General features: G+C 41.8%; 1 protein-coding gene across 2 annotated transcripts in view; it reads left to right on the forward strand.

Moving 5' to 3' along the window:
- Positions 1-13,049, forward strand: part of Sncaip (synuclein alpha interacting protein) — a 144,445-nt gene that overhangs the window by 65,628 nt on the left and 65,768 nt on the right. For both annotated transcript variants that reach the window (XM_021150292.2, XM_021150294.2), the window contains exon 2: positions 6,155-6,257. In XM_021150292.2, coding sequence (XP_021005951.1) covers positions 6,201-6,257 — 57 coding nt within the window. In that variant the 5' untranslated portion in view covers positions 6,155-6,200. The remainder of the gene's footprint in view (positions 1-6,154; positions 6,258-13,049) is intronic.

A 13,049-nucleotide genomic window follows, 5' to 3' on the forward strand; every position in this document is an offset into this window, starting at 1 on the left:
CACACACACACACACACACACACACACACTTACCCAGTCCTAGAGTCCTAGATTTCTTCCCATCTTGTTCTGAGCACAGCCTACAGTACTCTCTCCCCTGCAGCATTCTTGTTCCATTACATTGATGTTTTTTGTTTGCTATCAAAATACTCAACTGCAGTTTTCCAAACATGCCAGAAAACTTGATATCCTAAGACCACACTGGGCTTGAAAATCCTCCATGGTCACTTCTGTCTATCACCCAGGTCTGCTCTTTAAACTTCAAGTTTCTTTCTGAAAGGAAAACTACAGAGATCAGTGTGAGATTCACCCTCTCTTGGGAACTCCCCATCTCAGATCTCATCTTCAAGTCGTTGTGCCCATTCTACTATGACTCCCCCAAAACTCGCTCATTCTTGCCTAACTCTCATCTACACCAGACAGCCCTTCCCATCCATCCCCAGGATCTAGACTCCAGTTTGTGGACATTCATTTATCACAGCAAGCACCACAGTAGACTGAAATGGCTTGCTTTCTTGCTTGCATCCTCTTGAACCGTATGTTCCATCGTCACGTGGAGCGCGTGGTCCTATCTAGCATGTCTGTTCAGACTGTTCTGTAAGTGAAGAACTGGAGAGGCCACAGGTCTGTGTGTTCCCTCTGCTCTTCAGATGTGCTTCCTGGCACTCCTTGCGCTGTCTCTTTCTAGTAGAAATGTCTTGCCTTTATCATTTATCTGCTTCAAGAGTAGGCATTGAGCAACTGCCCTGCTTCTGGCCACTGTTGAATCAGAGAATGAAAAAGAAAATGAATCCAACTTTTGGAATCAGTTGCTTCCTTGCCAGCCAAGCCACAGAGCCAACTGGGGACATTTCTACCCAAGCCTTCCAGGTCTTCATGTGTAATTTTTTTTTCAGTTCTTATATTGAACAAAGTAAACACAGTGTCTGTATGCAGGCCTGCAACTGGAAAATGTATCTGAGTATAAATTTGGCAGGGGCTCAGGAGTGTAGGGAGTGGTGATCTTTTCCCAAGTGTTAGTGGATTACAGGATGAAGAAGTGCGTCTCCATGCAAATCAACTGAAGTTACCTCACCACTGAGCATACTCTGCTCATATATGTTGACAGGCCCAGCTTATTTTTAATTACCCAGCCTCATAATACACCTGCATAAAAGTAGGAATGACGTTGACAGGAGAGAAGAAATGTGCGTAATTCCAGCCCTCAGAACGACTCCACACTAACTCCTTCTAAATGGAGTGAGGCAATACATGTTCAAAAGAATTTTGGTAGAGCAATTTATGTGATGTGAGAGTGTATTGCAAATCAACGTGCCTTTTATGAGCCAATCACACCAGAATGTGTGTATTACCACGAGTGCAGTTCCTCAAAGGGATTCTGTTGGCCACTCCAAGGTTTTTCCATTGATGCTGCCATTACCCGCCAGATTTTTGCAAGTTTTCATTTGGAATGACTTTTTCAGAGTCCGTCTGCAAGTCGTACACACACACACACACACACACACACACACACACACACACACGAAGGATAAGGTATGGTGCTAATGACCTGCCTACTTTCTATCATCACATTTGACTCCTTGTTACTTTGAGTTTTTGCCCCAGCTTATGGGAGTAGTGGAGCCATCACTGAGGTGACCTCATGGGAAAGCAACAGCACTCACTGATCCTTTCGCACTAGGAAGGTTTTCTCAGCTAAGAGCACCCTCTGAGAGGCAGCAGACTCTCACAGACCTCACAGAGGGCTTCTTAGTTCACTCTGTAGTTTGAGTAAAGTTGTCTTCCAGTCCCTTGGGCTCATCCAAAGAAGAGAACTAGGAAGCCCCAGCAGCCTCTAGAGAGCATGGTAGCCTTGACTACGTGGCTATATCTCCCATAGCCAAATATTCTCCTTATTGTAGCATTATTTGTACCCAAGTGGAAGAGCTAAACTCTTCAAATGTATTTTATTTCTTTTTCACTCTGTCCATCTTCCATCTTCTCTCCTAAACTTTAGAAAGATTATTCTTTTCATACATGCAGCAGACATGCCTTCATGGATAACAATACAGTGAAGAGAAATTAAAAGCTCAATGGAGTCTGAACTGAGAATATTTCAGTCACTTGACAATATTCTGCTAAAGGGCCCAGATATATAGAGATGTGGGCTGTGGAGAGGAGGACTCCAATACAAACAAAAGCCCCCAGAAAACCTAAAGTGATCCAGTGACAGTAACTTTCAGGGTTGGGGATGATGATGTCTGGTGCTATATATGTATATGTGTGTGTGTATACACACACACACACACACACACACACACACGTATATATGAAGTCCTGAGATTCTAAAGCATCAGAGGTTCTCAACCTTCCTAATGCTGCAACCCTCACGTTGTGGTGAGCCCCCAACCAGAAAATTATTTTCGTCGCTACTTCATAACTGCAATTTTGTAACTGTTGTGCCTCATAAATAATTTTGGAGATACACATTTGCCAAGGGGTTTGTGGCCTACAGGTTGAGAATTACTGTGGCCTAAAGAATTCAAATGTGTGATTCACAGTAACTGAAATCCCATACAAAGGTTTAAAGCTGACCTGCGATTTCTGGAGACCTGAAACATATTTTTTACTTAAGGAGAAGCCTGATCTTGTCAGACTGGGTAGGGGCTGCCCATTTGCAGCTAAGCTACCACTATGGACCAGAGAGAGGAAGGCTTTGGAGTCTTTTTCTATGCTTGCACTTGGCATGAATTCCTGCCTTCCCCTTTGCCCACACCATGTAAGCCCACACCAATCATAAGAAAGCAAGATCCTTCCAACCTCCAGTTGTAAAGAGGGGGGAACGTAATCCATACCTCATAACTTTTTATTATGTTTGCAAGGTTTTTATTTCTCTTCTCTAATACTGGAGACTGAAACAAAATGGTGACTTGTCAGTGGTTTACTTATTAAAATAAAAAAAAATGTGTTGCTGTTGTAGCATGCTTTCAAACAGTCAGAATACAACACACTCAGTCCTAGACTACAAATGAAATCAACAGTCTTGGCAGGAGCCACCAACTAAAAACTACAGGAAGGTAATGGTGATAGTTACTGTTTAAAACCCCATTCCTTTCTGCAGTATGCCTTGGAAGGTATCGATTGCATGCCAGGCTTGAGCAGAGCAGCCTAGGAGGGATCTGCTGAACTGGAATATACAACTTAGTAGGTCCCACGAGAATCTGCCATTCTACCATGGCTACTGGGAATGTGGACCCATGTTGCCAAGCCAAGATTTTAAATATTTTTAAAGCAAAGCCAAAAATAAAAAATTTCATGTGATATCGCCCAAGGTCTACAAGTTGGCAACTCATTTGTTACTGAAATTTTTGCTTTTTGTTTTTGTTTTGTTTTGTTTTTTGTAAGACTTCCACAATTGTTTTTAGAAATCAAACAATCAAATCCCACCTGTAGCACCGGTTTGGCCTTAGCTTGTGGATCTCTAATATGTACCCTGTGTAGTTGGACTTTCTGTTAGGGAATATATGTCATCGGTTGGGAAATGGGGCTCTGGGCTTCTAAGCTAGGTGGATAGAAGAGGGCTGAAGAATATGAAAGAATTGATGAAAACATCAATCAGACTCCAGCTCACCTTTTCTTGTGCCATCATTTGAAGCAGCTGCCTAGAAAGAGCACTCTCCCCAACCCCCCAGCATCCCAAAGGGGAGATGCTGATAGCCCATGAAAAGACACATGGGAAAGGGGAGAGAACCAGTAATGACCACAGAGACAACTAAAAAGACCACTGGAAATGTAGTCAGGAAGGATAAACTGTGGGGATTTCCACACATTAGATGTGACAGTGTAAATATACTCAGAGTAACCCCTTGAGAGAGAGAATCTGTCAAACCACACAAAAGGAACAGAGTTATAGACCAAACAACCCTTCTTAAAGGAGATGGCTCTGTAGGAAGCAATGGAATGTTCCAGATGCCGAGCTACACTGTGTTCTGGTCCGCAGAGTTTAAAAATCGCACCCCCACCCTCCAAGGGCAAATACAAAAGTTGTATTTTTGCTTTGATGTGACAGTTCATATCATCCTCTAGCTCCATTCTGCTGCCTTGGCAACATTTACATGAACATTGTCCTTTCTACTGTCAGAACACCAAGAATGGACTCAGTAACTACATGCTAATTGAGTTGCCTAAGGCATAGTCATCTGCGATTTGTATTTGGTCTTGTATTTCTGTGCATAAAAACAATCTTATCCCAAATCTCTTACTTAATTTCATTCTCCTTCCCTGGTCACAGGCCTGAATCATTTTGTGTCATTTAATTACTGAGGGCATAGTCCATCCAAGAAAGGATTAGAGTGTGACTGGCTGGTGGTACCTGGTCATAGCACATGGTGTCATCAATGTGTCTCTCACTGAAGCTATGGAAATGGCCTGAAATCCAGTCTGGGTTGTCTCAGCGCCTGTGAGTGTATAGAAGAGAAAGTCACAAGGACGTGTGTTTTCCTCTGAAATGTTCTGTGAGGGTTATAGGGAAAGTAATGTGTTTTGACATTTAAGCACTTTATCTCATGACTATGTTTTAGATTTTTATCAATAACAAGATGTCTGGTTTTAAATTTTATTTTTATAGATGGCATTTTTTTTCTTTAAAGCTGTCATTTCAGAAGAGCTGTATCCATATATCACAAATAGATCATTTCACTTGATTTGGAAACAACATCCTAATCTGTTTCTGGATGGTTCTATATTGTAATTAAGACTCCAGGTGATATATGCATGTAGAAAGGGAAGAGGAAACATGGAAAAATAAATTAGGTCATAGGTTTGAGGCATAATGGTTTTCTGTAGCATAGCTATGCCATTTTCATGACTTAAATAGAGAGGAGTAGATCAAAATATTTAGAAAGGATATGCTTGGAATAAGAGTTCCCTTTTAAGAAAATTAGCCAGCTACCAGATTAGCCAGAATGATGGCATATGCTCATAACTTTCAGAAGCAGAGGCAGGAGAATCATTGTAAGTTAGAGACCAATTTGGTCTACATTGTTCCAGGCCAGTGATGGTTATACAGCATGACTCTGTCTCAGTAGCATAAACTTAAAAGCCTTGGTCTGGTATGAAAAGGCTCATTTTCATCTGTCTAGATGCACTTTCAATGTCCGGTCATTTTTGCGTTCAGCAAGGCACACCTTCCTGACAGAATCAAAAGAATCAGGCACGAACCATTTACGATCTCACGTGTGAATGCATAAGACAATTTGTGTAATAAGAGAGACACACTGCAGAGAAGAGAATCCTTTTTCAGTGTCTGAGAGCTGACAGAGGATAACGGCTCTCCTGGGCACCACCAGGAGATCTCCATTTCTGCTCCTGACGTGCGTAGGTGCCTCTGTCACTGCCAATGATGATGATAAGAGATGGGAAAGGAAGTGGCAAGTGATGTATCTTGCCCTGACAGACTTAAAGGATTGCCACAGGCATCCCTGAGGCAAATGCTGACTGAGGACATTCCAGTGACTGCGACAGGTCACTCTGGTCCTCTCAGACAACGCCTCTTAAGGCAAACAGCATCGTAATAACTCAATCAAATCTAGACTTATAGCCCCACCTCCTTCCTTGTCTCCCTTACCTCCCTTGTTGAATTCTAAATTTTAAAACAGCCATTACTTTTGATTAGTTGGTATCTGTCCTGTACCAGCACAATTACTATGGCTATGTAATAGTCATTGCTCTGTACCAGCTCTGAACCCAGCAACCAAAGGTATTCCCACAGAAAATACCTGAAGGGTTTCGCTACCAGTTGCAGGAGATGGTCTTTCCATAAAGTTCAAATGTTCACCCAGGGTATGGTGGGAGCAGGGTATGGGCTTTGTTGAGAGGTAACATTGATCATGGGGGGGGGGGTCTCTGACCCCAGTTACGGCCCAGGAGAAGATAAGTGCAAATCAAGTACAGCAAAGGATTATGGGTGCTCCCTGGGGAGTGGGGCTGTGAACTGAAGGAGTGGTGCTCAAGGCTTTTTTGCAAAGCATGGCTCTGGCAGGGAGGAAATGAGCCTGGGGCAATGCTATTACCCAATTACCTTTTCTGGTTTTATTTGTCCAAATAGAGATGATACTTTTAGTTATAAATAGCTAAACTTTAGCCCTCTTTTTTTTTCTCCTTTTGCCTTACCCAGGAAATTATAAATATTCGACCTTACTCAAAATGTACAAAGAAGAATAATGGAAGCCCCTGAATACCTTGATTTGGATGAAATCGACTTTAGTGATGACATTTCTGTAAGTATCCCTACTTACAAGCCATGTTTGCACAGTGTTCTCCCTTCCCACTTGTGAGCTACTTTCTTCACGTCATCTGTATTTCTACACCTCTTCCAGCTTCGTTTATGAACTGAAAACAAGGTCTGTAACAGACACAGTGCGGTTTAGGTTGGGGGCTCTCAGAGTTTAAAAGAAAATAGTACCTAATTGTGTGTGAGCTTGTGGGGAAAGGGTGCCAGAAACTCAGCCTTACTTAACATTCTATTCCTACTAAGTTGCAAGGTTGTTTTTAAAATTATTGATGAATCTATTTGTAAAGCGTGAGCACCTGTTCACAATTTAACCTACGAATACCCATTCCTGGTTTCCTCATATGACTATATCACAATTAGCGCTCTCTCAAGTTCACAAGAACATACACCGAAGCCAACTTGACATTTGATGAATAATAAAAGGAGGCTGTGGGAGAGATGGCTGAACCTTGAAGAGAAAATACCACTCTTCCAGGGGATCGAGTACAGTATCCAGCAGCCATACCAACTGTGTAGAACTCCAGCTCCAGGGCAGCTGGCATCTTCTGACCTCCCTTAGACACTGCACCCATTTGCACATATAGGCACACACACAAATACAAAACTAAAATAAATATTAAGATAAAGGGAAAATTCCCAATCATTGAAAGCATCAAAACATAGATTGTCCACTTGGGAATATTGGCAAGTCATGCATTTGATGGAGACCAAGACAGCTGGACTCTGAGGTCCTCTCATTCTATAATGTTCTGGGCTGATGAGTCCCTCAGATCCCCCAACACTCACACCCAGCTTCTCCTCCATTCATTAAAGCTTTCATCCTGAGCAAACTGTCTACCTACAGCTTGCCTAGAGCTGCCATGGAGTCAGTTCTGTCACCCAACAGCATGTCGTCACCCCAGGACGACACTCACAGCTTCAGACCTCATTTTCTTTGCTATCTCAAAGCCTGAAGCTTTGGGTCACCACTGTATGTTGCTCCCAAACAGTGAGCTTTCTTTGACATGCCTCTGGCTGGAGGTTTATTCCTGTGCTGTACTCCACACTGCGCATAACAGGCGTACTGTACACGACAGTTAGGTTGCAGAGATAGATATGATAAATCACCTCTTTCATACAAAAAAAAAAAGATCATTCTGGTTTTGAACTAGAAAGATATGACTTCATTATTCAGCCTATTTTAGTTTCTAGTTAAATTTTACTGGTCATTATTCAGACTAATGTGAAGTAAGAGTCCTCTTTTCCATGGTAGATGTGAGTGTGTGTGTGTGTGTGTGTGTGTGTGTGTCTGTGAGCATGTGTGTCTATGAGTATTTGTGTGCATGCATGTGTGTGCATGTGAGTGTGTATGTTTGTGTGTGGTGTATGTGTGGTATGTGTGTGTATGTGTTTGTGTGTGTATCTGTGTGTATCTGTGTGTTTGTGTATGTCGGTCACTGTGCTTGACTTAAGAAAGTGTTCAGTATGTGATTCGTCTGTAACTATTCCTCTCAGGGTATTTGGATTTGAGTGAAAGCCAAAAAACATGAGAGATAGTATAAATTTTATTGGAAAGTTGGAAGAGAGAAAGAAAGATTGCATTATCATTAAGAATTTTATGGTAGCTCTTGAGGTTTGATATCAAAGATGTAGTTTGAGAATTGATTTTTTTGTGTTTTCATTTTTGGTTTTGTTTCAAGCAGTTTGTTCATTAGTCGGTATATTTGACATGCTACGGACAGAATCCACTGAGTCACACATTTAGGCATGTCTTCTGTTTAATTATATCCCCGACCCTTGGTTTTGTTAGACAGTGTCATTTTTAATTAATTATTTTATTTATTTACATCCCAAATGTGGCCCCCTCCTGGTCCCCCCTTCCAGAGTTCTTCACCTCATCCCCCACCCCTTTGTCTCTGAGAGGATGTCCCTCCCCAGGCATCCCACTCCTGTGGAGCATCAAGTCCTTATAGGATTAGGCACATCCTCTCCTACTGGGGCCAGACAAGGCTCCTCTGCTAGATGGGTGCTGTGAGCCTCAGACCAGCCCTTGTATACTTTTTGGTTGGTAGCTTAGTCTCTGGGAGCTCCCCGGTGTCCAGGTTAGTTGACACTATTGGTCTTCCTATGGGGTTGGAATCCCCTTCAGTTCCTTCAATTCTTCTCCTAGCTCTTCTATAGGGGTCCTTGACAGCGGTAAGTATCTGTATTTGTCTCAATTAGCTGCTTGCATAACCTCTCATAGGATAGCCATGCTAGGCTCCTAGGCAGAGTGTCATTGTAGCTCAGGCTGGCCTTAAGTTTATGATCTCCTGCCTCAAACTCTGAGGCAGGCATTACACAACTGTCCTAGTTGTGCTTTAAGAAAGCAGTCTTTGCAGACAATCAGTCTAGGCTCCTAGCTTCTTCTGAGGTTACTGGCTGGATGATTTGAAGCATATAAATTTCTTCCCGGAGATGTTCATCTAACTTTTAAAATTGTTTCACTGTTTGGGTGAAATGATAATATATGTGAAACACTTAGCTTGGCACACAGTAAGTTACTCTTTAAAATGGTAGCCTTTGTTATTGTTTCAATGAATAATACAATAATATTTATCTGACCAATAGTGGAGAAAGAACTCGAGGGAAAAGACCAGGCATGGTGTCAAAATTTTCTTTTAAGTACAATAGAGCAGTTGTATTTACAGAAGAATCAGTTGGCAGCAGCCCATAATTTTGATGAATTAGGAAGCTCTGCTTGAAAGATAAAATGTATTAAGCAATAACTGAAGCTGTTTAGCAAATTGGGTCAGAGGATTATACAATGGCTGAGCCTTTCTAACTTGACCACTTTGAACCATAAATTCAGATCTCCATCAGTAAAAATGTACCTTCACCCAAAGTATTTTTTTCAAGTGGACTCTAATGATTGGCTCTTTGGCCTGCATTAAAACTTAAGGCAGGTGTGAATTGCATGGCATTGATGAAACAATAATAGTAACACCTATTGCTTCCCGGGCAACTTCTTGTTCATCCTCATCCTGTTTCTATGGAGTTGGCACTATAGCTGTCTTTTACAGACGAGGACACTAAAGCATTGAGATCCTATCTCTTGCCAAGGATCCTCCAGCTACTCAGAAACACACTGTTTTCAGACTGTCCAATTTCCCTGCAGCGCTTTCCTGCCCCCTCCCAGATGAATAGAGTTTATTGCAGTGATTCAAGCCAACAGCAAGTTTTCAGCCCCTCTTTCTCACCCGTGAGCATCTGGTGATACTGACTTTTCATGGTCTTCCTGGAAAGGTGCTACTGGCTCTGGTGGGTACAGACAAGGAATGTACAACATACAGGACAGCCTCCTACACAGAGGCTTCTCCAGCCCAAAATGTTGACAGTCGGGAAAGCGAGAAGTCAAGTCATTTCTAATCCCCCTTGAAACTGAAGAAGCTCTACTTAGCAAACCCTCCAGCCTAATAGATCATTGTATCATAATTCAGTATGAATCAAGTTTAATACCCTAACCATGACAGAGTCACTGTTCATTAATGGAGAACAAAAGTGAAGACAAACTTACAAATCGTGAAACAAGTGTTCTTTCCCTGTTTAGGTAAACTAGGAATATTGGCTGTCAAGGCTGCTAAAGTTGGGCTAAGTGAAAAGGATTCAAATCCTGTACTCAGAAGAGAAGACATTGTCCAAGTGCTATTTCACTAACACAAAGAGAATGACGCAGTCCATGAGTATGTTTTTAGTGTTTGCATTGCACAGACCCCTATCTCTGCCGGGCCTTTCGCTTCTTTCCTGATGAAGAGGCAGGAGGAAGTGGAGAGTCCAGGCAGAAGTTGGAAAAGATGTTTACAAAGCTCATGCTGGGATTTAAAACTCCCCTTCTTACCCTCCAACTACAGCCCAATTGCGTAGTTTGGGCTTTTTGTTTCATGGTTTTTCCCCTCTGGTCATGAGACTGGTTCTTGTTTTAATTAAAACGCAAGCTGTATATTTGTATAGAAAAACAACTAGGACTTGCTGTCTCTGTCTAATGAGACAAAACACAGAAGGCGACCGATTTATTTAGAAGTTCCCCAGACTTGAAAATAATGGGCTTCCTCTGTAAATGCAAAGTTAAAAAACGGTACATCCCTGTAACCCTGCCATCTGAAAGGACAACTGGAACCCTGTGAGAGAGGGCTCACACAAACACCAAAGGCTCAAACCTTTCTCTCACTGCAAACAGGTTTACAGAGGCCTTTATTGGTGTGAGAACCAGGGCCCCTATCATCAAAACAAAAACAAAGCCCTCCAGGGCTCTGAATCATGGTATACTTACTTTATTAAGGAAAGCCAACTCTTTAGTTCTTTTTAGTTCTTAGTCTGTTACGTAGGCCTGAATGACTGAAGCAGAAGCTAAACAGCAGATAGGTGAAGTGTGTCACACCCAGCCACCATCTGTCAGAGGCAGGCCCTGTCACACACAGCACTGAAGCCATTGAAGTTAGCTATCCAGCTCAAGCCTCACTGCTCTGTGAGACACTGGTTTCGCTTTCATCCTGTTTCACAGATGACAGAAGTGAGATTTCTGGGGCTACTGTGACTTTCACAAGGTTACAGATAGAACATTGTGGCAGGGTCAGGACTTGATTCTAGAACTCTTTGACCAGAGTGTTGTATCCTTCTGAGAAACCTAGTTGAGTGGGAGCATCTCTGCACCTGTAGACCAGTCATTCATTCACCATCATCCCCATTTGGTACTGGAGGACTCACAGTTGCTGCTTGGCATTGAGGCACTTGGTTACCAGTGTAAAGAAATAAAATCAGCTAAAAGGGAGGCAAGCAAGACCCTAGTTTTTATTACACCTAAAGTTTCCCTAAAAGGTGACCAGGACCTTCATGTGGATTCGTTCCTATCAGCCCTGACCTTCCTAGAAGTCACCATGTTCCTGTCCATATTCAAACTTTTTCTTGGTTCCAGTCAGTATGACGTGGTTTCAGCAGCCAGCAGAATACTATGAGGTTTTGTGCAGTGTTTTGTTTGCTATGTCCTACATTTGAGTCCACGTTGTCTTTATTCCTCTTCTTTAGCTCCATGGTATTAAAAACGCATTCCTGATTTTAGCATCAAATGCCCTACATTTCGATTGTTCTTTAAGTATGTCCCAAGAAATTGAATAGCACCTGTCTGAACCAAAAGCCGTGTGTTGTATGTAGTGGGCCTCAAGACTTGAATCAAGTTCCCCTTCTCTCTTAGACCAAACACCCACAGGAAAAAAAGAAGTTTAAGCAGAGATTGGTTCCCAGGAAGAGAGAGTAACCACGTTTTATATTTAAGTTTAGATTTTAATTTAAAGAGCAACTAATTTTTAATTTGCCTCCTCTTATTCTGAACTTGGCCCATGTAGTCCTTGTCTTCCCAGATTGCCATAGTATTTATCAGGCTGGCTATGCCGCTTATTTATACAAACTACTTACTCATAGATAACTATTTTGCCAATCTAGTCAGCAAGTGTTTATTAAATATCAACAGTGCTCCAGGCACAGTTCTAGGTTTGGAAAGATAGTATAAACTTGGTACTCTCAGAGAGTTTATCATAGCAAACAAGCTATTCTGTTTCATAGACTGTAACATATGTATTATAACTATGAAGTATCAGGTTAACTTCATGGGAAGTCACATCTCAGCACCAATCACTATTCTTGTCTGTCTGTGTGTATTGGTGATCATTGACTCATGACTCACAGTTGACTCTAGACAAGCACTGGTGTTGGACAAGGCCCACAGCTGGCCAGCTACCCAACTGCAAGATAAATATGTCTTTTAATTGTTTCACCATTTATAATTTTTCAATATTTATTATTATGTAGGCTTAACTTTCTAGTGTTTTTTGAAACCCCAAATGTAAGTCATCGTGGTACTTAGCATTTGTTAAGCACTTACTGTACACCAGACAGGATTCCCATGCTTTACAGTATTAGTTCAGAGTCTTCACATTCCCACTCTATTTGGGCATTGAAATTACTCAATTTTACCAATGGGATTAAAGAACTGAGATTACCAAGAAAGTGTTGAAGTCTGGATATAATGTGGGCAGTCTGCCTCCAAAAGCCACATGCACAGCCATCTCATTGAAGGTGATTTCTGCTGGGCCTGGTGGTCATCCTTAGACAGGCCACATAGGGCTCTTGACATCCATGTCCACTCCTCACATAGGAGGGGGATCCTTCAGCATTCTTATCAAACTCCCTTTCCCAATGTGAACCTTCAAATGTTGCCCAACCACATATTGCATTAACTACATTAATATTAATAATACAGCAATTTCTGGTCTATTCTTCTTTTTTTTAGCCATCAGAAAATAGTTTAATTATAATAATGATCAAAAAGAGCTGTTGAGTTTTTTCATACTAGCCACAAACAATATCTAGCATAAAAGGCATATAAGAATTTTGTTACCTTTTCAAATCTTGACAAATATAATAAAAACAAAAAACCATTGCAAAAAGCCATGCATATGCATGTGAGAATAGAATGGATTGCAGTAATTCTCGCTAATGGATCCTAGTTGGTAAAATGAAATGTAATTAGAGAGTGGGGCACTTATAGGAAGATGTGGACCATCTGTGTTACTCTATGGAAGGACAGTGGCAAAAACTGAGATGCCGCTTAAGTCTTCTGATGGAATGTAGTGTCAAAAGAGCAGACTGTCCCACAGAAAGGTCTACTCCTAAGTGAGGGTAGGAAAAGTAAGATGTCTATAAAAGAAACTGAACTCTCCCCTCCCTCCCTCCTTTTCCCTCCCCCTTTCCCCTCCCTCCCCCTCCC

Source organism: Mus caroli, chromosome 18 (genome assembly GCF_900094665.2).
Source record: "Mus caroli chromosome 18, CAROLI_EIJ_v1.1, whole genome shotgun sequence".
NCBI lineage: Eukaryota > Metazoa > Chordata > Mammalia > Rodentia > Muridae > Mus > Mus caroli.